The 27,796-nt window shown below is 36.5% G+C and overlaps 1 protein-coding gene across 3 annotated transcripts in view; it reads right to left on the bottom strand.

Moving 5' to 3' along the window:
* Positions 1-20,343: 20,343 nt before the first annotated feature.
* The window catches only part of lingo1a (leucine rich repeat and Ig domain containing 1a), a 78,416-nt gene continuing 70,963 nt past the window's right edge, over positions 20,344-27,796 (bottom strand). For all 3 annotated transcript variants that reach the window (XM_077711180.1, XM_077711179.1, XM_077711178.1), the window contains one exon: positions 20,344-22,859. In XM_077711180.1, coding sequence (XP_077567306.1) covers positions 21,000-22,847 — 1,848 coding nt within the window. In that variant the 5' untranslated portion in view covers positions 22,848-22,859 and the 3' untranslated portion in view covers positions 20,344-20,999. The remainder of the gene's footprint in view (positions 22,860-27,796) is intronic.

The following is a 27,796-nucleotide window of genomic DNA, read 5'->3' on the forward strand; positions in this document are numbered from 1 at the left end:
TTAAAAAAACGACATAGTATAGTAAGGCTTTTAAAAAAAACGACATAGTATAGTAAGGCTTTTTAAAAAAAAAACAACATAGTATAGTAAGGATTTTTTTAAAAAAAGCCTTACTATACTATGTCGTTTTTTAAGAAAAAAAGCCTTACTATACTATGTCGTTTTTTTAAGAAAAAAAGCCTTACTATACTATGTCGTTTTTTAAGAAAAAAAGCCTTACTATACTATGTCGTTTTTTTAAGAAAAAAAGCCTTTCTATACTCTGTCGTTTTTCTAAGAAAAAAAGCCTTACTATACTATGTCGTTTTTTAAAGAAAAAAGCCTTACTATACTATGTCGTTTTTTAAAGAAAAAAGCCTTACTATACTATGTCGTTTTTTAAAGAAAAAAGCCTTACTACACTATGTCGTTTTTTAAAGAAAAAAGCCTTACTATACTATGTCGTTTTTTAAAGAAAAAAGCCTTACTATACTATGTCGTTTTTTAAAGAAAAAAGCCTTACTATACTATGTCGTTTTTTAAGAAAAAAAGACTTACTATACTATGTTGTTTTTTAAGAAAAAAAGCCTTACTATACTATGTCGTTTTTTAAGAAAAAAAGCCTTATTATACTATGTTGTTTTTTAAGAAAAAAGCCTTACTATACTATGTCGTTTTTTAAAGAAAAAAACCTTACTATACTATGTCGTTTTTTAAAGAAAAAAGCCTTACTATACTATGTCGTTTTTTAAAGAAAAAAGCCTTACTACACTATGTCGTTTTTTAAAGAAAAAAGCCTTACTATACTATGTCGTTTTTTAAAGAAAAAAGCCTTACTATACTATGTCGTTTTTTAAAGAAAAAAGCCTTACTATACTATGTCGTTTTTTAAGAAAAAAAGACTTACTATACTATGTTGTTTTTTAAGAAAAAAAGCCTTACTATACTATGTCGTTTTTTAAGAAAAAAAGCCTTATTATACTATGTTGTTTTTTAAGAAAAAAAGCCTTACTATACTATGTCGTTTTTTAAGAAAAAAAAGACTTACTATACTATGTCGTTTTTTAAGAAAAAAAGACTTACTATACTATGTCGTTTTTTTATGAAAAAAAAAGCCTTACTATACTATGTCGTTTTTTTAAGAAAAAAAGCCTTACTATACTATGTCGTTTTTTAAAGAAAAAAGCCTTACTATACTATGTCGTTTTTTAAAGAAAAAAGCCTTACTATACTATGTCGTTTTTTCAGACAAAAAGCCTTACTATAGTATGTCGTTTTTTCAGACAAAAAGCCTTACTATAGTATGTCGTTTTTAAGCCTTACTATACTATGACGTTTTTTTCAGAGAAAAAATGAATTGGTGGGTTGTCTCATGGTGTAGTGCAGGGTTGGAAGAGACAAAATAACAAATACAACACATTAATCATGGAGAGTGGTGGCCCAGTGGGTAAGATATCAGTCTCCAGTCTCTTTGGTCCTGGGTTCAAATCCTACTTCTTACAAATATTTTTCAACTAAGTCATCAGGTAAATGAAAGAGATAAAAGTACTACTGATTGCTCTCAAAGGGTGGTGGCCTAGTGGATAAGTCATCAGTCTCCCACCTCTGTGGTCCTGGGTTCAAATCCAAGTGCATGCAAAGATTTTCCCAATATTATTCAGGTAAATGAATGAGATACATTTTTAAGTACTACTGCTTTCCCTCACAGGGTGGTGGCCTAGTGGATAAGTTGTCAGTCTCCCACCTCTGTGGTCCTGGGTTCAAATCCAAGTGCAAGCAAAGATTTTCCCAATATTATTCAGGTAAAAGTATAAGTTGTCATGCTTAAGTGTATAAGTGGCAGTTCGGAATATAACTTTTTACTGAAAAGTATGACTAAGTGTTTAATATAAATTAAAAAGGTTTTTCTTTTCTATTTCTTCTTTTTCCATTTCCCAGACTACATGGTGTAGTGATCAGCCAAGCGACAACAGCGGGAATCGAACTCGGGTCTCCCAGATGGGAGTCCATTGATCTAACCGCTGCGCCACCATGTGGCTACACTTATTTTGTCATCACTTGAGTGTCTTGAGAAGAAGTACACAGAAACAACTAAGTGAAAAAGTGTCCAAACCGGGAATTGAACCCAGGTCTCCCAGACGAGAGGCAGGTGAGTTAACCACTACTCCACCAAGTGACCACAGGTTGCTTTGTAATCATTTGAGTGTCTTTACAATAAGTCTACAGAAACAACTAACTAAGTGAAAAAGTGTCCCAACCGGGAATTGAACCCAGGTCTCCCCGACAAGAGACAGGTGAGTCAACCACTAGGCCACAATTTGGCTGCACCTTCCCCTGTCGTCTAAGTACTGTTTGATATCTAAGTACTGTTTAATATCTAAGTACTGTTTATTATCCAAGTACTGTTTAATATATAAGTACTGTTTGGTATCCAAGTACTGTTTGATATCTAAGTACTGTTTAACATCTAAGTACTGTTTAATATCCAAGTACTGTTTGATATCTAAGTACTGTTTAATATCTAAATACTGTTTGATATCTAAGTACTGTTTAATATCTAAGTATTGTTTGATATCTAAGTACTGTTTGATATCTAAGTACTGTTTGATATCTAAGTAGTGTTTAATATCCAAGTACTGTTTGATATCTAAGTACTGTTTAATATCTAAGTACTGTTGAAAACAGTAGATATTTAGATAATAAACTCTCATGAATATAATTTTGAGAGCTATTAAATACATAACACCAAATAATGCAATCTTTTTTAATCATCTGCTATAATTAGTAAAAAATAATACTTAATAATGTGGTCCATCAAATGATGACCTCATCTAGTCAAGGTGTTTTTGGAATAATTTATTTTTAAAAAATAACTCCAAATAAAGCAATTATTATGTTTTTAAGCATCTGCTATAATTAGTAAAAAATAATACTTCATAATGTGGCCCATCAAATGTTGACCTCATGTAGTCAAGGTGTTTTTTTTTTATTACATAGACACTCTTGAAGAAGTTTAAACCGGTTTTGCACAAAAACAGCAAGCCGAAGGTTGAATTTCATCATGACGAATGTCCAATATATTCGAGCCATGAAGGTTGGCAGCCATTTTTTTTCTAGTTTTAAATTGAGAGTTCACTTTCGCGTGAGCAAGCAGAGAACATCCCACAATGGAGGCGGGACCGTGTCGAGTAACAGATGTTGGAAACGCTCGAATCTGCACCAGAGGCTCTCGAACAGATGAAAGCACATCAGGAAGCGGACAAGAAGGCCGTGGGGCGACGCCCCCTATGGAAGTGCAACTAAATGCTCTGCCTACAAAGATGGTGGTGGAGTAAGGAGGATGGAAAATGGTGGTGGCTCGTTTTTCCAAGACTTTTTGACGTCTATCCAGGGGAGATGTTAAGGATGTTTGGACTCGGTCTTGTGCATTATGTCTGGAGGCTAAAATCTATACATTCAATTTCTAGTACAAGTTACAACGCGCCTGGGAATGTATATTGTATTTTTCATTTTGTGAAACATTGATTAGTTACCTAGGAGATTTTGAGGAAATGCACTCATTGGTGAGTCGTGTTTTATCTGTAAAAGTTGCCTTTTATTTTTATTTGGGTATTTCAGCCTTTTTATATGGCATTAGGCCTCTTTTGGCTTTATTGGATCATGTATTTTGGAATATTTTTTGGTTGTGGTAGCAAGAAAGACACATAAGACATTGTAGAGGTAAAAAAAAAATGGAGACTGAGGTTACCGGACAGTCCCTCAGTAGTCAGGAGGTTTTAAGGATCATCTTCCTTGCCTAAATCCTCCTAAGTTGTTCTATCAATTAATCAGGGATGGTCATAGTAGTAGTGGTGATGTTAGTACAAGTGGTAGTGGTGATGTTAGTACTAGTAGTAGTAGTGGTGATGATAGTAGTAGTAGTAGTAGTAGTGGTGGTGATGATTGTAGTAGTAGTAGTGGTGATGATAGTAGTAGTAGTAGTAGTGGTGATGATGATAGTTGTAGTGGTGATGATTGTTGTAGTAGTAGTAGTAGTGGTGGTGGTGATTGTAGTAGTAGTGATGGTGATTGTAGTAGTAGTGGTGGTGATGATAGTAGTAGTGGTGTTGATAGTAGTAGTGGTGATGATAGTAGTAGTAGTAGTAGTGGTGATGATGATAGTTGTAGTGGTGATGATTGTAGTAGCAGTAATGCTGGTGATTGTAGAAGTAGTAGTAGTAGTAGTAGTAGTAGTAGTAGTGGTGATGATGATAGTTGTAGTGGTGATGATTGTAGTAGTAGTAGTGGTGATGATTGTAGTAGTAGTAGTGGTGATGATGATAGTTGTAGTGGTGATGATTGTAGTAGTAGTAGTAGTGGTGATGATTGTAGTAGTAGTAGTGGTGATGATTGTAGTAGTAGTAGTAGTAGTGGTGATGATTGTAGTAGTAGTAGTAGTGGTGATGATTGTAGTAGTAGTAGTAGTAGTAGTAGTAGTAGTGGTGATGATTGTAGTAGTAGTAGTAGTAGTAGTAGTAGTGGTGATGATTGTAGTAGTAGTAGTGCTGATGATTGTAGTAGTAGTAGTGGTGATGTTAGTAGTAGTAGTAGTAGTGATGTTAGTAGTAGTAGTAGTGGTGATGTTAGTAGTAGTAGGGGAGATGTTAGTAGTAGTAGTGGGGATGTTAGTAGTAGTAGTAGTTGTGGTGATGTTAGTAGTAGTAGTAGTACTAGTGGTGATGTTAGTAGTAGTAGTACTGGTGGTGATGTTAGTAGTAGTAGTACTAGTGGTGATTTTAGTAGTAGTAGAACTAGTGGTGATGTTAGTATTCGTGGTATGGGTTAGAAGTTAGGGTTAGGGTTAAGGGTTAGTTGTGAGGGTAAGTTGTGAATAGGGTTTTCGAATTACTGATATGGTGAGTCGTATTCGGGTAGGTAAAGTAGATTTTGAAGTTTAAATTAATGCGTCATGAATTAGATACTAAAATGACTGTGGATGTCTTGCTGTTCAGACTGGATTTGGTTTGAGGCTCGGTTTTGGTTAACGTTTGTTGGCGTAGATTTAGCTGTGATTTGCAAAAAGATAGAATCAAAGGTTCTTTTCGGTGAATATGAGAGCGGAGAAAAGGTTTGCTTTTTTTCAGTTTGCCATTAAAGATTTATATTTAGTCTGCTGAACATGTTGTTATTTCTTTTAAGATAAAATAACACCTCTTTACTGGCTCTTTTGCCTCGGGGAGGATTCATACTTTTATTGTCTGTACGTCTTTTAATGGCCGATTCCCTAAGCCACTTTCTATCTTCAACATTAATGTTATCTATTGACTACACTCAGCCCACCCAAGTAAGCGTTTGCACCCGTGCCTGTGACTCATCCATCCAACAATTGCCTGACGTATAAAATGTGAACTGAGCTGCCAGCATTGTTACTTCTTCTTCTAACCCACTCCACCAAATTGATTCTATTGGGAACTGCCAAATGAAGTCCTTTAAAATGACTTGGTTCCAGAACTTTTATGTAACTTGAACATTTTGTAATTAGAGCAGTACTTTATATGTACATTTTCTAATTGCTTCGGTTCGGGTTAGGAAAATATTTGGGTCATAGGGTTAGGGTGTGTTAAAAATACAAAATGGTTAAGGTTAGGGTGTGTTAAAAATACAAAATGGTTAGGGTGAGGATTAGGGTTAGGGATAGGGTGTGTTTAAATACAAAATGGTTAGGGTGTGTTTAGGGTTAGGATGTGTTTAAATACAATATGGTTAGGGTTAGGGTGTGTTTAGGGTTAGTGTGTTTAAATGCAAAATGGTTAGGTTTAGGGTTAAGGTTCAGGTTAGGGTTAGGGTGTGTTTAGGCTTAGGGTGTGTTTAAATACAAAATGGTTAGGGTTAGGGTTAGGGCTAGGGCTAGGGTTAGGGTTAGGGTGTGTTTAGGGTTAGGGTGTGATTAAATACAAAATGGTTAGGGCGTGCTTAAATGCAAAATGGTTAGGGTTAGGTTTCGGGTTAGCGTTAGGGTGTGTTTAGCGTTAGGGTGTGTTTAAATACAAAAGGGTTAGGGTTAGGGTGTGTTTAAATGCAAAATGGTTAGGGTTGGGGTGTGTTTAGGCTTAGGGTGTGTTTAAATACAAAATGGTTAGGGTTAGGGTGTGTTTAGGGTTAGAGTGTGTTTAAATACAAAATGGTTAGGGTTAAGTTTGGGGTTAGGGGTTGGGGGTTAGGGTGTGTTTAGGGTTAGAGTGTGTTTAAATACAAAATGGTTAGGGTTAAGTTTGGGGTTAGGGGTTGGGGGTTAGGCTAAGGGTTAGAGTAAGGGTTAGGGTAAGGGTAAGGGTAAGGGTTAGGGTAAGGGTTAGGGCAAGGGTTAGGGTAAGGGTTAGGGTAAGGGTAAGGGTAAGGGTTAGGGTAAGGGTAAGGGTTAGGGTAAGGGTTAGGGTAAGGGTTAGGGCAAGGGTTAGGGTAAGGGTTAGGGTAAGGGTTAGGGTAAGGGTTAGGGTGTGTTTAGGGTTATTGTGTGTTTAAATAGGGTTAGGGGGTGTTTAGGCTTAAGGTGTGTTTAAATACAAAATGGTTAGGGTTAGGGTGTGTTTAAATACAAAATGGTTAGGGTTAAGTTTGGGGTCAGGGGTTAGGGTTAGGGTTAGATTTAGGGTTAGGGCTAGGGTTAGGGTTGGGGTTAGGGTGTGTTTAGGGTTAGGGTGTGTTAAAATACAAAATGGTTAGGGTTAGGGTGTGTTTAAATACAAAATGTTTAGGGTTAGGGTTGGTTCGCATTTTAACCTACCGTGATGATTATTTTTGAAAGGCAATGTCATGTTATATAAATAAAAACAAGACAGTGGTTATTCTTGTTTCCTCCTGCTTTACATTCTTTATCATTCGCAGTTGCACATTTGTACTTGCAAAAGATAATACACAACCTTAATTATCCCTTACAGATGAAAAACTGTCATGACTTATGTGTGAATTTGTAATTTTCGTAGAGTTGAAGATTAATTGGAGGACCACGTCGTCAAATTGCGTCCTCACAAAACGGGCAGAGCGGGTGAGATCATTTTTGTTTTTCCCATCTTCCCACGTACGTCAGTTGCTGTTTTTTTAAATTTGCTGAGCTCAAGCAAACAAAGAAGTTTAATTAGATGATTACATCTCTTCATTAATGTGATCAGCATGTAATGAGCTTTGGAGGTTTTGCACTTTTGAACTCGGATAGCTTTGTTTTCCAATTCTTAAAACGTTAATTACCCAAAATTTGAAAAGTTTCACGTTAACGTGACAATATTTTCACACAAAAAAAAAAAATAGTTCAAATTCTGCATGTCTGACGTGGCAACTTTACAAAAGTGTTAGTGTTTAACATATGTTTTTCACTATTAACGATTAAATTAGGATTTCAAATTATCGTCAAACTCAGGTTATAGGTAGTGTTTGATCGTAAACTAACAAAAAAAGGTTAGTATTGAAAATAAAAGTTGCAAATTAGATTTCCAAATGATGTTTTTGAGCTTGAATTAAACAAGTTTTTCTTTAAATTGGTGTTTCAAGGTCGTTTTTAATCGAAAATGTTCATTTGAAGGCGGTATTTGAGTTTAAATGGCAGTTTAAAGATCAAATTCACCATTTAAAGCTTAAACCGCTAATTCATTGACAGCAAATTTTCATTATTTGAGCTTTTCTTGGTCCTATTGAACAAAAATATCCTTGCATTATACATTGGACCTTGGACATTGTACATTGGACAGTGTACAGTGTACAGTGTACAGTGTACAGTGGACATTGGACATTGGACTTTGGACAGTGTACATTGGACATTGGACTTTGGACAATTGACATGGACATTGGACATTCGACTTTGGACTTTGGACTTTGGACATTGGACATTGGACCTTGGACATTGTACATTGGACCTTGGACATTGGATATTGGACATTGGACAGTGTAGACTCTACACTGTAGAGTGTACATTGGACATTGATCATTGGACATTGGACATTGGACTTTGGATTTTGGACTTTGGACATTGGACATTGGACATTGGACAGTGGACAGTGTACAGTGTACAGTGTACATTGGACATTGGACATTGGACATTGGACATTGATCATTGGACATTGGACATTGGACATTGGACATTGGACTTTGGACATTGGACATTGGACATGGGACAGTGGACAGTGGACAGTGTACATTGGACATTGGACATTGGACATTGATCATCGGACATCGGACTTCGGACATTGGACATTGGACAGTGAACAGTGTACATTGAGCATTGGACATTGGAAATTGGACATTAGACATTGTTTATTGTACATTGGACATAGTACATTGGACATTGTACATTGGACATTGTACATTGTACATTGTACATTGTACATTTTACATTGTACATATATATAATGTGAATGTATGTAAGTGTATATATACAAAATATGATTTTTTTTTAATATTAACAGTTTCGGTTTGAATAATGTACTACACTTTCATATCTCCCTTGTTAAACATGAAAGTAAAAAGCCCAACATTTTTCAAATTCGCCTTCCTTGTTTGTCCAACTGAAGTCCATCGATTGTTCTTTTTTCCCATATATTTTGCATCCAGCCATCCATGAGATATAACACATACACAAGGCTACTACCCCCCCTCCCCCCCTACCAAAAAACAGTACCTCTCATCACAATAGCCACCACAATAAGAGATTCTCTCTGACAGAGCTAATTAACAAGCACCACAACAAACAAATCCGTCTTTCTCGTTCTCTTCATACTGTAGACCAACCATCAATGGCAAAAGCAGTCTCCATGGAAACAAGAAAATAACTTGGCAAGGGGATGCTCAATAGGATATTGAGACACACACACATATACACTCATATACACACTCACATCAACACAAAGAAGGGGCAGACAGGTATATACAAAGAAGTGGACACATGGGTAGACATATTGAAGGGAGGCTAATTAGGAATTCACTGTTGACGTTTTTTTTATGAGTCACTCCTGCAGGTTTTTTCCTTAACACTCCCCAAAAAATGAGAATTTAAGTACAAGGTAAATAAAAATATTGTTTTTTTTTACACCACATGGATGATGTGAAAGTAGACAGCTGGCGGACTAATGAAGAAACCTGAAGACGTACAGTTCTTTTCTTGTGTTCGTCAAGGTCTCTTGATGACTAAAATATGTATATTACGCAGCGTGCATAAATAGAAAAGTTTCAAACTGGAATAAAACTGAAGTACTATTAGTTGCAGTGTACAATTTGTATTGGAAAAGGCATAGTTATGTTAAATAGCAAGTGGTTAGCGCATCTGGATCACAGTTCTGGGGTTGTGGGTTTGATTTTAGGTGGATCTGCATTGTGTGGTGTTTGCATGTTTGTCTCTGGGCTTGTGTGGGTTTTACGTGGGTACTCTAGTTTAGTTCTAAATCCCCAAAACATGCATGCTAGGTTAGCTGGTTGTTATCCCAGGTGGTTCCGCACTGTGTGGAGTTTGAATGTTCTCTCTGGGCTTGTGTGGGTTTTCCCTGGGTACTCCAGTTTAGTTCTAAATCCTAAAAACATGTATGCTAAGTTAGCTAGTTGCGATCCCAGGTGGTTCCGCACTGTGTGGAGTTTGTATGTTGTCCCCGGGTTTGCGTGGGTTTTCTCTGGGTACTCCGGTTTAGTTCTAAATTCCCAATATATGCATGCTAGGTTAGCTAGTTGAACACTCAAAGTTGTGGGTTCGATCCCAGGTGGTGTCACATTGTGTGGAGTTTGAATGTTTTCTCTGGGCTTGTGTGGGTTTTCCCTGGGTACTCCGGTTTAGTTCTAAATTCCCAAAATATGCATGCTAGGTTAGCTGGTTGAACACTCAAAGTCGTGGGTTCGATCCCAGGATGTGTTGTACTGTGTGGAGTTTGCTTGTTGTCCTCAGGCTTGTGTGGGTTTTCCCTGGGTAATCTGGTTTTGACCTAAATCCCAAATTATTCATGCTAGGGTCAAAGTTAGGGGCTGTGTGTTAGATCCCAGGTGGTGCTGAACTGTGTGGGGATTGGAATGTTCTCCAGAATTTCATGGGTTTTCTCTGGGTACTCCACTTTCCTCAAGCATACCAAAAACATGCATGCTAGGCTAACTAAGTCAGGTCGTGGGTTAGAACCCGGGTCGGCCCTCGTTGTGTGGAGTTGTTTGTATGTTCTTCCCGGACTTCCATGGGTTTTTTACGGGTACTCTGGTTTCCTCCTAAATCCCCAAAACAAGCATGCTAAGCTAGCTGGTCCAACATTCAAAGTGTTATTAATGTTTAAAGATATATTACAGTTTGAAATTTTGGTTTTATACAAAAGCGGGTGTCATAAATTAGCATTTTTAAGAAAAAAATTAGGGTTTAAAAATGGGGTATTGGGTTTTTAAAGGAGATTTTTAGAGAAAATCCGATAATGAACGGGTTCAAAATTAGGATTGCTAACCTCACAACAGAGTTTCATCCCCTAAATATTTCACCCGCATTTAGCGCACGGCATAATAACAACGCTAATAATAATAATAATGATAATAATCAAGTCATTGGTGTCATGAATCCGAATCATTTCTCATGGTGCGCTCTGTAATTAACATCAGCCTATTTGGAATCGTCCCGCTCTGAATGGGGCGTCTGGCTTACGCCGAGCGCTGCTAAGCAGCACTTCCAATGTAAGCCATCATTATTTCTAATGAACGTGTGAATGCGCTTTGATTAGGCACAGCAGCTGCTTTTGCTTTATTAGACAAATGCAAGTTGTCAGCCATTGTCGTTGTTTGCGCACACAGGTGCCAAGTCAAACTACACCGGGAAATACAAACGGTGGAAGGACAATCATATGAAATATAGTTTTTAGCGGACTTTTCTAGAAAATATTAGCTTGGTCCGTTCCGGCTCAACTATGAACCAAACTTTTTGGTATTTTTTCAATTCAAGTACTCAAATAGTGGCAGTGAGAGGCTATATAGACATATATTCACTTATTCATTTTCTGAGCTAGTTTTGTAGCCTTACTAGGGTCGCAAGGGTGCTGGAGCCTATCCTAGCTACATCTGGGCCAGAGTCCGGGGACACCCTGTTACCCACACCCAGTTTAGAGTGTTCAATTAGCCTAGCATGCATGTTTTTGGGATGTGGGATGTGGGAGGAAACTGGAGTACCCGGAGAAAACCCACACAGGGTTGAGATTATTACATTTGTAGCTAGGGGCTATTTAGAGTGTCCAATCAGTCTAGCATGCATGTTTTTAGAATTTGTGAGGAAGCTGGAGTACCCAGAGAATACCCATACAGACTTGAGCATGTTCTTGGAATGTGGGAGGAAACTGGAGTACCCAGAGAAAACCCACACAGGTTTGGGATTACTACATTCATAGCTATGGGCAAATTACAGTGTCCAATCAATTTAGCATACATGTTTTTGGAATGTGAGAGGAAACTGGAATACCCAGAGAAAACCCACACAGGTTTGGGATTATTACATTCATAGATCGGGGCAAATTAGACTGTCCAATCAGCCTACCATGCATGTTTTTGGAATATGGGAGGAGACCGGAGTACCCGGAGTAAAAACCCATGCCAGGGGACCAACCTGGATTTGAACCCAGAACCCCAGAGCTGCGAGGCCGACGTGCTAACCACCTAAGTCACCGAACTGCTGTGACAAAATATATATTTAAAAATATTGCTTAACAAATCCTCCAGTTAGTACTTTGGCCTCACAGTTTGACGGTCCTGGGTTCAAATCCAGGTCGGTCCACCTGTGTGGAGTTTGCATGTTCTACCCGTGCCTGCATGGGTTTTCTCTGGGTACTCCGGTTTGTTCCCACATTCCAAAAAATTCAAAAAATTGAATGTGAGCTTGAAAGATTTTCTGTCTCCTCATGCCTTGCGATTGATTGGCAAGGTGCCTGAAAGTCAGTTGGGATAGGCTCCAGCACCCTCCACAAAATGAAGTATTGAATGAAAATTCTCCAGTGTATTTGTTAATGGAGTCTTCATAGAAAGGAACAGATTTTCCGTCTAATTCCAAATGACTGGCGGTCCAGTGAAGGTCAAAACATGGTTTGAATGCAATCAAGGCAATCTTGAGTGGATTATCACTTCTCGGGGGGGGGACGTTCAATCTCGTGGGGGAGGTTTACCAGCCAGTCGGGCAATCACTCACTCATTTCAATTGATGAATTAACTGCTAAAAAGCAAAAAAAATAAATTGGACACATGGGGATTAAATCCGAGTTATTTCATGCAAAAAAATAGCTCAAAATGGCGGAAAATACTAAAAAACATGGCTATTTTTTTGTCGTTTTTAACGACACTGGACGTCCAATCATTTTTTGATAGGAAACATATGTTTATAAGGAGTTAATAATTCATTTCCAACCCAATTTTGGCTTTAGACACCCATAATATTGATATTTTTCCCAATTCTGCACTAGAAAGAGGCAAAAAAAACCAGAATAATGGGCAAAGTCCAAAAAAAAATGTTTAAAATGCTGACAAATGTGCAAGCAACTCAGCCCGGCGCCTTCGTCAGATCATGTCGTTCATCTTGTTGCTCAGCCGTCGTCGTCTCATCCAATCTCAACGACCTGATGCCCTTGAGGCGGCAAATTGTTGGGAGACGGGGAAGGTGAAGCCGGCGAAAGCTCGCTCAATTATCTCCCGCCGTCCTATTTAGGCCTTCATTCATTAGGGATAACAAATTTGGATTATTTATATTTACATGCTGCTGGTTTTGGACATCACCTTGGTCTTCGTCCGCTGCGTTCAAACGTGGATTAGTCGTCTATATGAGAATAAAGAACATTTCATCAAAAAAATCTAATATAAGCATACAATTGCAAGATATAAAAGCCAATTTTCATTTTAAGCAAAGACAGTATTTTCCGGACTATAAATCACATTTTTTTCATAGTTTACTTTCAGTATGAATTATTTTTTTCACTGTAACCACCAGCAGGTGATGTATTATTGTTAGGCCATACTTACCTAAAAAAAGAAAAAAAATATATATATACATATATAAAGTCAAAGTCATAATTGTATGAGGTTCTTCTTAGTAGAGGTTTTATAGCCATAAAATAGTTTTTGAGGGTTGGATTTATTCCGGCAGCTGAAGGCGTCGCTAGGAAATTCACGGACCGCCACTGATGTATATGTATATGCATGTGTAAATGTGTACATGTATATATGTATATAAGTGTATGTGTATATGTGTATATGTGTATATGTGTATATGTGTATGTATATATGTATGTATATATGTATGTATAAATGTATGTATATATGTATACATATGTGTATCTATATATGTATGTATATATGTATACTTATGTGTATGTATATTTGTATGTATAAATGTATACATATGTATGTATATATGTATATATATGGACGAATATATGTATTTTATCAATTTTTTCCTTTAAAAAAAGCAGGTTTAAACTGCAAGACCAAATTCAAATGACTTTTGCATATAAAGACATACATATTTAAATATGCAAATTATAAATTTCTTAGACCTACCAAGAATTAATTTGATTCTGGGAAAAAATAGAGTCAAACCATTTCATCTATCCTCTATTAAAAAGTGTCTGTCTATAGACATGATTATACTAGCTATATATTTTGATCCTACTTCGTCCCAAATCATGGCACAAAACCTATTTTTTTTAGCCAAAAGCGCTTCTGTTTGCCTAAGCATCCAAAAAGAAGGTTTTAATGGTAAAAATGTGCCATTTTGTTGGCGATACCGTTTTCCCTCCGATTTGGGGACTCATAACTCTTTCATGGGCTTGTTAAATAAATAAGGAGAGTAAATTGAGTTGCCAGCAAAGATTGGAGGGGGGACCGACCATGGCTGCTGGCCCAGGCCAAAAAGCTTTTCTCAGCAGATTGCCTATTTGGATCTGGTCCGGGTCCCACACTAGTCCTGGTCTTGGATGACTTTCCAGGACTTAGAAAAAAATCGGGCTAGCTAAAACACAAGTACCATGAAGGTACTATTTCAATTATTTTACCTGTATATAAAGTATGTATAATATTGCATGTAGTATACTCACATCCGATAAAATCGGAGTTTTAACTCATTTGATTTTCTTTCATTAATTTAGCTTCTAAGAACATTGTATTTACTCTTATATGTATTTGTAGTGATATCAAAAGTACAAAAAAGATGACTGAAATTGATAAAACTTCTATAAAAACTTATATAAAGCCAATTTCTCCCGTATAAGCCGTACTCTTACTTCCTTAAAATCGTTGAATTTAACAATTTTTCGCGTATAAGCCGTACCCTTACAATTGCCTTATAATCGTCGAATTTTTCAATTTCTCGTGTATAAGCTGTATCTTAAGAATTGCCTTAAAATAGTTGAATTTTACAATTTCTCGCGTATAAGCCGTACGCTTAGAATTGCCTTAAAATCGTCGTATTTTACAATTTCTCGCATATAAGCCATACCCTTAGAATTGCCTTAAAATCGTTGAATTTTACAATTTCTCGCGTATAAGCCGTACCCTTACATTTGCCTTAAAATCATTGAATTTTACAATTTCTCGCGTATAAGCCGTACCCTTAAAATTGCCTTAAAATCGTTGAATTTTAAAATTTCTCACATATAAGCCGTACCTTTAGAATTGCCTTAAAATAGTTGAATTTAACAATTTCTCGCGTATAAGCGATACCCTTAAAATTGCCATACATCATTGAATTTTACAATTTCTCGCGTATAAGCCTCCCCACAATTCACAATTTTCACCTCCATATTCATAGTTTTAATAGGGAGTGCAAATGTGTTATTTTGAAAGGAAAATGTTATGAAAAATCATCGCATTTGACATTTTATTCAAGTTTTTTTTTTGAATTTCATTCATAGACGTCAAAAAAAATTATATTAAGCGTTTTATCTGCTTATCTTTTCTCTATTTTGAAATAAACGACCATATTGGCTCTATTTTATTACGTTATTTCGTGTATTTCTAATTTATGCGCGTATAAGCCGTACTCTCGATTCAGTCATCATTTTATTAAGCATAGCATATTTGTTGGAATGGTTTGAAAAAATGTTCTAGCGGTCAATTGTGAAATATGAAGGATGATCTAACAAAAATATTTAGATTTCTCACGATTGAAACAATCATAAATAATTGATAACTCTATAATAGAAGCATAAATTCTCTACGGGCCCCGAAAAAGAAGCATAATGGCTACATATCGGGAGGGTTATTATTGACGATGCAGATTTGAGTGCTTAGCTTCAAAGCTGCATTAAGTCGCCTCACGGGAATCACAGTACGCAAACACCCGTGAACCCACTCGGATCAAAGTCTCACCCACTCTTCAACTTCTTTGCATATCCATTAAAATGGAACTTTTATTCCAAAAGTTGATATATGACCCATGGGACGTTTGTCCCAGAAATATGTTAATTTTTGTAAGATGTTCAATTTTACCTGGTGTTTTACATCAACTCCATCATTTCAATTAAAATGCAGAACCAATACACACACCTATTAAGGTTTCACTTACTGGTTGGAGTTATTGGCACAGTTGGGAGTCCATTATAGAATGTTTCTGTCAAAAATTAGCTCAGCGTATTCTTTGATTGGTGCTCGGACGTTTGGTCGCCGGTCTTTTGGTGACAGAGTTTACTGTTGAAACAAGCTCTCAAAATTATATTCACGAGAGAGTTTAATATCTAAGTACTGTTTAATATCTAAGTACTGTTTAATATCTAAGTACTGTTTAATATCTAAGTACTGTTTAATATCTAAGTACTGTTTAATATCTAAGTACTGTTTAATATCTAAGTACTGTTGAAAACAGTAGATATTTAGATATTAAACTGTCTCTCTTGTATATAATTTTGAGAGCTGGTTTCAACAGTACCGTATTTTCTTGACTATAAGGCGCACCATATTATAAGGCGCACCCTGAATGAATGACATTTTTTCCATATATAAGGCGCACTGTATTATGAGGCGCAGTCTATTTTGGAGAAAATGTAAGACTTTTCAGTGCGCCTTATAGTCGTGAAAATACGGTAATTGCTAGTGACTTCCAGGTATGAAGCACTCACTACTTTACAGTCACCTCTAGAGCCAGCCATTGTTGATGTTTTGGATTTTTTTTGTATAAAATCTTGCAGTGGGGGAGGAGTTATATGAAGGAAGATTTTGTAGAACTAAAATGGCAACTGCATATTTAACAGCACGTGAATCAATGGTGTAAAACAATTTCCACATGCGCTTGAGATAACGTTTAACATCTAAACACCTCTTCGGTCCTCCAATGATTCAAATGCTTCCAAATTTAGACATGTAATGCATGAGGAAGATTTTTCTGTGTGTGTATGTGTGTGTACTTTCATTTTCAGAATCCATCTGTCTGTTCATGACCTAGAATCGTAAAACTACATATCGAAAATGTGAAGGAAACGCTTCTACCGTCACTCCCCAGAGCTGAAAACACCTTAAAATAGCTTCTCCGCTTTTCCACTGTGCACTTCTACTTTAAATCGTCCTTTAATGGGATTTCATACTTGTCAACTTATACGTTTTCCCGTATTTTATACGTTTTTTGATCATTTCAAATCGTGTATATTATATAACAACATTTATACAGGATTTTATTTGTAAAACCGATTTCGTTTTACCTATTTCGGTTCTAATCTGGATCATTTCGGTTACTGGTTACTTGGTACTGATCCCGATTATTTGATTCAGTTGTGTTGGTGGATGGAGATATGGAAAAAAGACAGAATTTGCAAGACGGTAGCCTCAACCAAACTACCTCTAGCGTGGTAAGCGGACATTTTAGCTCACAGGTGTTAAAGTGGCGGCCCGAGGGCCAAATCTGGCCCTCCGCATCATTTTGTGTGGCCCGGGAAAGTAAATCATGAGTAATGACTTACTGTTTTAATTTTAAATTAAAATGAAGAGTTTAGATGTATATTACATTTCCTGATTTTTCCCCTTTTAAATCAATAATTGTCATTTTTTAACATTTTTTTTCAGTTTTTAGTTCAGAAATCATTTTGTAAAATCTAAAAATATATATAAAAAGAAGCAAAAACATTATTTCAGATCTAAAAAATGGAATATTCAGTATTCATATTTAATCCAGTTCTTTTAATCTATTTAAAAAAAATCTAAATATTATATCTAAAATGGAACATTTTAGATATAAAATTTAAATATTTTTTTTATAAATGGATTAAAAGTACTGGATTAAAATCCCTGATTTTATAGATCTAAATCGATGTTTATTTTAGCTTTTTAAAAAAATATTTTTAGATTTTAAAAAATGATTTTTGAACTAAAAACGCAGAAAAAATTGATTAAAAAATGACAATTATTGATTTAAAAGGGAGAAAATCAGGAAATGTAATATACATCTATACTCTTCATTTTAATTTAATCCTAAAACAGAAAGTCGGCACTCATGATTTACTTTCCCGGGCCACACAAAATGATCCGGCGGGCCAGATTTGGCCCCCGGGCCGCAACTTTGAGCTATAGACAAATAGTGTCATAACCATAAACTCCATAACACACATATTAAGATATTTAAAGAAAAAAAAGACATAACAATGTAGTGTTTTTAAAAAAAATGCCATAGATTGTTTAATACAACATACCATATCGTCAACAATTGAACATCAACAAAATTTTGTTAATTAAAAAAAAAATCTGCATATTACCTTTATTGCACATAACAATTTGAATGATCTTTTTTCCCCATATATTGATTTTATTTTTTTAACGATCTTTTCATTTTTTTCTGTAAAAAAACTTGGCTTGGACTACATTAATCCATATAGTCCAGGTTAAAAAAAAATAGGGGGTACATAAAATGGAACAAAAAAATCAACAAAAAACAACATACCTAGTTCACTTCGAACCAAAAAAAAAATGTCGGATACAGTAGCCACATCTTTGAACACAGAGACAGCATTCATAAGCCAAGAGCCATTTCTACGGCCATTAAGTCTTTTTCCCCCTTTTTTTATGCAAAAAGGGATTACACCAAAGCTGCTTCACATTGCATCCGCGGGTGAAACCATCTGTGTCGTTGATGCCGTCCTGTTTTTTATTTTTTGCAGCCCATTACCGCGTTTCTGTCCGCAGTTTAGGTCCATTACGCAAAAACCCAGGCCTTTCCGGTCCGTTTTTTTTTGTCAGGGCCAGCTGTCCATAGTTTACATTAAAAAAAATCTAAGGCTAGAAGAATCTTGCCCATTTTATATAGAGGACAAGATGTGGTGTCTTGTCCTCTAATCAATGCGATGATGACATTTGGAGGGTAAATAAAAGTGTCAAAACAAACCATTGTTTTGGTGGATTTTGATGGTATTGGAGATTTGAGTTGGGAGGTTTGGAGATAAAACTTAAATTATGAAAGAGACAAATGATATAAGTAGTTTTGTTGAGAAAATTATGTATGTTATAAAAAAAACTGCCAAAAAAAACAACCCAAAAATTAAAAATCGATTATGTGACACACAAATCAATCAAAAAGTGGGTTTGATGACATCGGAGATTTAAATTGGAAAAGTTTGGTGATAGAATTTAAATTATGTGACAGACTAATGATAGAATTAGTTTTGTTGAGAAAATTATGTATGTTATAAAAAAACTGCCAAAAAACAACTCAAAATTTTAAATTCACAATTATGTTACACACAAATGATACACTTTTTTTTTGAGAGAATTATGTATGTTATAAAAAAAACTGCCAAAAAAACAACCCAAAAATTAAGAATCGATTGTGACACACAAATCAATCAAAAAGTGGGTTTGATGACATTGGAGATTTAAATTGGAAAGTTTGGAGATAAAACTTAAATTATGTGACAGACTAATGATAGAATTAGTTTTGTTGAGAAAATTATGTATGTTATAAAAAAACTACCAAAAAACAACTCAAAAATTTAAATTCACAATTATGTTACACACAAATGATACAATTAGTTTTGTTGAGAAAATTATGTATGTTATAAAAAAACTACCAAAAAAAACTACTCACAAATTTACACTAAATTATGTGACACACAAATCAATCAAAAGTGGATTTGATGACATCGGAGATTTAAATTGGAAAGGTTGGGAGATAAAACTTAAATTATGTGAAACACAAATTATATAATTCGTTTTTTTTGATCAAATTCTGTGAGATTTAAACAAAATAATCAAAAATTTGAATGAACAATTGTGTGACACAAATGATAGGATTATTTTTGTTAATTATAAGATTTGATGACATCGGAGATTTAATTTTGAAAGTTCGGAGATAAAACTTAAAATTATGTGACAGACAAATGATACAATTAGTTTTGTTAATCAAATTCTGTACATCATTAAAAAACTAACAAAAAACCAACTCAAATTTAAACACAAATGATAGAATTTTGTTAATCAAAAGTGGATTTGATAACATCGGAGATTAAAATTTGAAAGCTCGGAGATAAAACTTAAAATTATGTGACAGACAAATGATACAATTAGTTTTGTTAATCAAATTCTGTACAACAAAAAATAACAAAAAACAACTCTTTGTTTTCCCCAATATTACCAATTCCATTTCCTCCATCTGTGTGATTATAAAATGTATTTTAAACAAAAAAAAATAGGTTTGTTGACACCCACGGCAATTTTACATGATAATAAAATACATTTAATTATCAAGTGGTATTTAAAAAAATAATAACTTTGCCCCTCTAGCAGCTTTACCTTTCATTTTTCATTAAAAAGAAACTTTAAGGCATTTTTATTTTGTGCCATACCTTAAAAACAACAAAAACAATGTTAGAAGTTTACGTAACTTTAGTTTTTTTTGTCATTATTTTAGACAATTCCACTCTTAAATCTTTAAAAACTTAATAAGTGTAAGACTTTTGTAAATTGGAAATGTTTTAGTGAAATTAAATTGAACAAAATAACAAATTAAGATAGAAATGCATCATTTTTAAACTATAAAAATGCACAGAATATTTATCCATAATTTTTTTTTGCATGTAGACTTTTTCTGTAAAAAATAACAACATAAATTTCCTTTAGGGCCATCAATACCAATTTTTCATAATTAATATCACCCAAAACAATGTTTAGTTTACTTAATTTTGATCATTAGTTGTCACATTGATGGATTAAACTATCAAAAATTTGACAGAAAACAATGAAAATAGGAGATAGGTAAAAAATGGTTCAAATTTGTCCAAATCCGATTAAAATGTATTGATTTTTAACTTAAAATCCACATCATGTCATGTTTTTCATAACTGGATATAAAATAAAATAAAATTAAAATATAAAATAAAAATAATGGAGATAAAATAAAATTAAAATAAAATATAAAATAAAAATAATGGTTATAAAATAAAATAAAAATAATGGATATAAAATAAAATAAAAATAATGGATATAAAATAAAATAAATATAATGGATATGAAATAAAAATAATGGATATAAAATAAAATAAATAAAGAATTCACGGCAACCGATGATGTCACAAGGAGGGCGGGGCCTTGGAGCTCAGTTTGATAACCATTGGCCGCAGGGTAGGGGGAGGGGCTTAAATAAATTTAAAATAAACAAAACACTAACATAAAAAAAATTCGCATCATGTCAGCCTAGAACTTTTCCATAACTGGATACATAACCTCAGAGTAGGGGGAGGGGCTTAAATAAATTAAAATAAACCAAAATACTGACATAAAAAAAATGGTCAAACCATGTACCTTCCTTCTGGCAGCTTGTATTTATGTAACTTTTGTCAGTTTTCTGTAATTTCCTCGTTCTAGATCCACAGGAAGATGAAGTGTTTAATGACGACCACGATTTTCCATAAAAAAATCATCTCACGAACCAGATAGACGTTCTGTGTCGGACATGCTTTCACTTAAAAAGTCTGTAACGTCCTTCTTCCAGTTCTCAAATGTGAGTTCACCAGGATCAGCAATGTTTTTCTTCCTCTTTCTCTTTGTTTATCAATTCTAATTTTTTTTGTATATTCCTCTCCAAATCCGTTCCTTTAAATCATTTTCATGTTAAACTTCCGTGGAGCATCTGCCGCACCGCTACTCATCCCAGCGTCCGATTTCCTTGGCACGTATTCGATTTCGATGTTATGCTTGGTGTTCCCTTTACCTCTACTCCAAAGAAATAGCAACACCAAACAGAAAAGAACTACACCGAGAAAAGAAATGAAACCCATAGTAGTAGCGATGATTAACGTCTTTATATCGAAAGGAAACGGGACGTTAGCTCGCGTATCGTTAGCGCCAGTATCTGCTGGTTGGTTGGAGATAAACGCAAAAGTCTTGTTGGGTTGAAACGGCCAATCAGGTGAGTAGCTGTGGATATGGAGGTGTGCAAGGGAGGTATCGTTTCCACCGGCGTTGATAGCGATACAAACGTACGTTCCGTTGTCTTGGATTTGAGCATAACGGACTTCCAGGGTTCCATCCGGTAAGACGGAGATCCTTCCGATTGTTTTGGAGGTGATGTACTTCTTCTGTGGTGATAGCCATACGATAACCGGAGATGGGTCGCCGTCTGCTTCGCAGGTGAAGTGAACGATAGCCCCTTCGTCGACAAACTGCTGTTGGGCTTTACGATCCCTGATTCGGGATTTACGGCAAGTGAAGTAGTTCGGTTGTAGGACGTCTGGGAAGTCCTTGAACTCTTTGCCTTGGACGAATTCTGGGGAGGAGCAAGTTGGTTGTTGACGGTTGAAGTTGAGTCGCCAACGGCGGCGGAAGACCCATAACATACGGCAATCGCAAGCTAGGGGGTTGTCGTATAGGGCAAGGGTTTCTAGGTTACCCACTGAATGGAATGCAGACTCTTCTAGAGTGGTTAGGGAATTCCCGGATACGTTGAGGATCTTTAGGTAGTTTAAACCTCGGAAGGAGTAGGGTTCGATTGTAGCTAGGCGCCCTCCTACGATGTGGAACTCTTGAAGACGTAGTAGATCGTGGAGTTTATTCCCATCGATGGTATGGATCGGGTTGTAGGAGAGATTGAGAAAGCGTAAGTAGACTAAGTGCCGTAAGGCGATGTATGGAATGGCGGTAAGGTTAGCATTGGCGATGGTTAGGGAGGTTAGGTTTAATCCGTATAAGCAATTGGGGGTCATTGTATCCAAATATGGCCAATTGGCAATTTCCAGGACTTTGAGTCTGAAGAGACGTTTAAAGGAGTAATCCCTTATTACGTTGATGTTGAGGTGACGGAGTTTGAGGGTGATTAAGCTGTGGAGGTGGGTGAAGGCCTCCGTAGGTACGGAGGATAGGTTGCATTTTTCCAGACTCAAATGCTCGAGGCTACTTAAGCCGTGGAAAGCTCGGTGGGAGATAAAAACCAGATCGTTGTCACCCACTTCTAAAGATCGTAGGTTGTATAAATCCTGGAACATATAGTCCAGCAGGATGACGATTTTATTCTCGCTGATGTCCAATTCAGTGAGGTTACTTAAGCCGGTGAAAACTCCTAGCTGGATTAGCTTTAGCTTGTTGCTACGTAGCCCCAATGTCCGTAAACCGAAGAGATTGTTGAAGGCGCCGGGTTCGATTGTAGAGATGGTGTTCTCGCTAAGTTCCAGGTGTTCTAAGTTAGCAAAGTTGGCAAATTCGTCTGGGTTGATGGTTCTGATGCGGTTTTTGCTGAGGTCCAGGAGACGCGTTTCCGCCGGGATTCCTTCGGGGACTGTCATGAGCTTCTTGCGGTAGCACATCACCGAGCGTTCTGGGACGTTGCATTCACAACGGGATGGACAGCCGGTAGAGGAGGCGGATAGGACGGTGGTCAACACCAGGACCAGAACGGGCTGCCAGCATGTCACCAGGAAGCTGCGCCCAATCGCTTCCCGAGCCGCCATCTTATCAGTTACCTAAAGGGGGCGGAGACAAGAAGACAAAAGGGCCGCAAGATCAATAATAGCGACTGACAAGTAAGCGGAAAAACACAAGGACTGTAGAAATAAGAGTATCTTATTACAAAGTTTGACTTCAAGTACACCAATCTATACATTTTGAAAAGGACACTATTCTCATGTGACCATCGTGCTATGAATATCTTAGAAAATATCATTTATTTTTACCGTGGAAGGCTTGGTTCGCATCAGAGTTGAAATTCGAGGAGTAAAAACAAAAGCTGACGATTAACATAGATCAGGGGTGGGCTAACTTTTCAGCCTGGGGGCCATATTGACTTTAAAAATGTGACAGATGGGCGGGGTCAGCACAAGATATGATACAGATAAAAAAGTGCATCCGTTAACAGTACATATGAAACATAAACTGAAAAAAAGGAGTGAAGTATTAACATACTCATCACTCATCATTAAAGTAAAAAGTCTAAAGTACAAAGTCAAGTAAAAAGGAATGTATTAAGAAATATTAAAATGTCATTTTTAAAAACATAGAATGGCTATAAAACACGAAAAACAAGATATGATACAAATAAAAAAGTACATCCGTTAACAGTACATATGAAACATAAACAGAAGAAAAGGACTAAAGTATTAACATACTCATCATTAAAGTAAAAAAGTATAAAGTACAAAGTCAAGTAAAAAGGAATGTATTAAGAAATATTAAAATGTCATTTAAAAAAAGATAGAAGGGCTGTAAAACACTAAAAACAAATAAGAGTGGACACAGCTACTGCCACTGGCTTCCGCGTGATGGCGCCATCTTGGGGAAAAAACATTATTTGGACAATGTCGGCGGGCCGGATTCAAACGCCTAACGGGCCAGAAATGGCCCGCGGGCCGTAGTTTGCCTATGCAGACTTAGATCTCCAGTTATTGCTGCTGTTTTCCTTCAAGGCGCCATTTTCAGGGCATTGCTCACGGGTGATCAATCAGGGACTGCTATTATCCTAATAACTAGGGACGGGGGTGCAGCTGCAAGCAGGATTAACATTTTTTTTCAGCCAGAAATCGAATTCCCGCTGAGCACCACCAGGGTTTGTCGCACCCCTGTCGTTTGCCGATTTGAAAGAGGAATTTAAAGTGGGTAAAATAGAAGTAGAATAAAATTGGTGGCGGTAAATGAAATGCGATGTTTTTGGGTTTTTTTTTGCAGCCTCAATTATGCAAATAAAACATTTTGAAACCAGAAAAAGGGCTATTTAATAGTTTCATGTATGTTAATTCATCTTTATTTAATTACCACCACTTGTGTTTGAAGGAAGTTGAGATCAAATTGCAGAGAAATAATTAAAAAACTGGTTTTTAAGTGGTATTAGGGGCCTGAACAAAAGTGGATTTCTGTTTTTAATCATGTTAGGTGAAATTTATGAATTTATTATAAGTAGTAATGATAATAAATTTATGATTAAATCCGTCTGTCCACGTATTTCAGTCTGGTCTACATATTCCAGATAAAAAATATTATTTTTTGATTAACAAAAAAGGTCACTTGCCATAACATTAATTATGAATTTATTAAATCATGTGAAGGATTTTATTGACTTCTGTCATTGAATTTCATGGTCAATTTTTGAAAGGGATTTTCTATACTTCAAAAACTTCATTTGAAAGTATCTCGTCACATTGAAGTCTCAAAACACAATGCAAGAATAGACAAAAAAAACATTAATACAACAATCTACAAGGGAAGAAAAATCTATTTTATGACGATCAAATGCCATCTGCCAAGCTTGTAGACTATTGGGCTCCAATTCAGTCAATAACAAAGTATTTGCTAACAGCAAAATCGAAAAACTTCAAATACAAATCTAGTCTACACACAATATTGTACTTGTAGCCCCTCCCTCTAATACAAGGGCGTCAAACTTTTGTCGCAGTTATACTGCTAAAATTAATCAACAAATGAAATGACAAATTTCCCTATTGTGCTGATCGAAAGATTATTTTTACACATTCAAATTAGTACAAATATTCTGAAATTAAAGATTTTTAAAGGGGAAACACACATCTTTAATTTTCATTTAAATTTGATCGTAAAACAGAAAGTTGGCACTAATAATTTACTTTCTCTGGCCGTAAAAAGATGATTCAGCACTTCGAAACCTGTGCTTTCATAACTAAAAACTAGAAATTAAAGTATAGTAAAATAACTAAGAGATCTACAGTGCCTTACAAACATAAATCAGGGCAAAAACCGAACACAGTCCAAAGCTGTCTTTCCGCAAGATCTACTTTGTAACAAAGATTATCAATGGACGAGTAACTAGCGATTTTAGGATTGGGGAGTCAGTCCTCACTGTGTGGGTTTTCTCTGGGTAGTCCACTTTCCTCCCACATCCCTAAAACTAGCATGCTAAGCTAATTGGATGCTAAATTGACCCTGGTCTTGTGTGTGATTGACTGTTTGTCTTTTGGTGCCCTGTGATTGGGTAGCTTCCAATTCAGTGTCCCCAATAGTTGGTTGGGATAACCTACGGCACCCCTTTGCGACCCATGTGAGGATAAGTCACTCAGAAAAGGAATTAATCTGTTTTTATTAAAGCCCATACCATTTTTCTAATTAAAAAAATTTAAAAAATACTCTTGTATTTAACTAAAATAGTTTAATTTTTTTATAAAAATAACATCTTTTGAGCCAAAATGGCGGCACACACGGGTGCAGTGGCACTATGCTCTTCTACCAATTTCTTTATACACAGTTTTTTGGTATGATAACAAAGCCTATGTCCGATTATTATTATTTTTATCATTTTTCAGCTTCTCTCATATATTTTTCGCATATTGGACAATAGCCAATCAGACGCTAGTACGGCTAACTCGATTTCCACTGACATCCAAAGTGTACAAGTCCAGTGATCCCATCCTAATCCCCCCGTCAACTGAACGTTATCCTCCACATGATTGGTCATCAGATAAAAAAATGGGAATCCGTCAAAAAACTGACGGTGCAACTACCAAACCACCCGTTCCTACCCCTTCTTTAATACCATAATTTATTGCTATCTCTCCTTAGCAGGAGTATACTTCCAAAGAATGAACTTCTCTGTTCTAATCAACACTTCAAGATGGATACTATTAATTAAGGTGAAGGAAAGAAGGGTTGTGTTCTCAAAGGAAAAGATATAGTTGAAGAACAAGGAAGACAACGGTACTCAAACTAGTGAAGAAGGCCCACTGGTCCAAGACCACTTAAAATCACATCAGTGATTACCGGAGAATAATTAGTCAGACAATTATGTTTTTGCTCAAGTCTCTGCAGCTCATTTAAGAACAGGTTTGCTAGCAGGTTTACTGGATATGAGATGATTTTTATCAAATCTTAGCAGGTCCTGACCAATGTTTTCCTCTAATTTTTTGTTGTTCTGGGCAAAAAGACAACGTCCCTGAGTACCAGTGTGAGTGACATCATCATTGCTCGCCATGGGTTCACCAGTATAAACAGGTGTATGTCAATGTTCCCTCTAATTTTTCATGTAAAACATGCAGTAAAACACAAAAAACATAAGAGTGGACAGAGTTACTGCCACTGGTTGTGGCATAAACAGCGCCATCATGAGGAAAAGGGTAAAAAAAAGTTTGGATTTTATTTACTACGCGCCATGATTGCTGCTGTGCAGAGAAGACGAGATTAGTGTGCAATTGCTTATAGGGAACATTGGTTTTGACCCATTTTTGCTCAGCCTAGCATGCATGTTTTTAGAATGTGGGAGGAAACCAGAGTACCTAGAGAAAACCCACGCAAGCCCAGAGCAAACAAACTCCACACAGGTGTACCAACTTAGATTTGAACCCAGGACCCCGTTCTTTTCAATTTAATTACCCTATTTTGACTGGGATGGACTGACAAAGCCCCACCAATGGCGGCCGTCAATTTAACACAAACCGGAGTACCCAGAGAAAACCCACGCAGGCCCCGGAAGAACATGCAAACTCCACACAGGTGTACCAACCTGGATTTGAACCCAGGACCCCACTCTTTCCAATTTAATTATCCCGTTTTGACTGGGATGGACTGCCAATTTGCTAAAAATGGCAGCCGTCAAGTTAACAGAAACCAGATTACCCAGGGAAAACCCACACAGGCCCGGGGAAGAACATGCAAACTCCACAACGGTGTACTGACCTGGATTTGAACCCAGGACTCCATTCTTTCCAATTTAATTATCCCATTTTCACTGGGATAGTCTGCCAATGCCACAACAATGGCGGCCATCAAGTTAAACAAAAACCAGAGTACCCGAAGAAAACCCACACAAGCCCAGAGCGAACATGCAAACCCCATACGGCTCGACTGACCTGGATTTGAACCCACGACCCCAGAACTGTGAGGCCAACATGCTAACCACTCAATCTGATTTTGAGTAGTGAAAATAAACATGACACCCAACAACACCAAAAAGATTATTTCCGCCTGTAATTTTGTTTTTTGCAAATCTCTAATTGTATGTGGGCTCCTCCAGTGGCCTAAGCTTTAGTCTACCTGACACAACACATTAGCCCATGAGCGCCTCTCGACGCCATTGTAAATACCTGTAAGCTTCTGGGAAAATCCCCCGCCATGATGCTGACGCTTCGTGTTGCAGGACAAAGCGTTAAAAGCCTCTAAAGCTCGTTCCTTTGCCAAAACGCTGAATCAGCTTCAAGGCTTTGCTTGAATGGACTCACCTATGTTTACGTAATTATTTATTTAGACACCCTACATTGAGTATATAGCCTCACGGGACATTGTCCAACGTACACTCCAATTCAGCTATTTTCTAGCGCGGGGGTGTCAAACATACGGCCCGCGGGCCGTATCCGGTCCGTCTGGTGGTTTGGTACGGCCCGGGGAAGAAAGCTGCATTGTATAAAAAAAAATATGAATTTTCTTTAAAAAATTGTAGTTCTTGTAA

The sequence above is a fragment of the Stigmatopora nigra genome, unplaced genomic scaffold, assembly GCF_051989575.1.
Source record: "Stigmatopora nigra isolate UIUO_SnigA unplaced genomic scaffold, RoL_Snig_1.1 HiC_scaffold_25, whole genome shotgun sequence".
Classification (NCBI taxonomy): Eukaryota; Metazoa; Chordata; class Actinopteri; order Syngnathiformes; family Syngnathidae; genus Stigmatopora; species Stigmatopora nigra.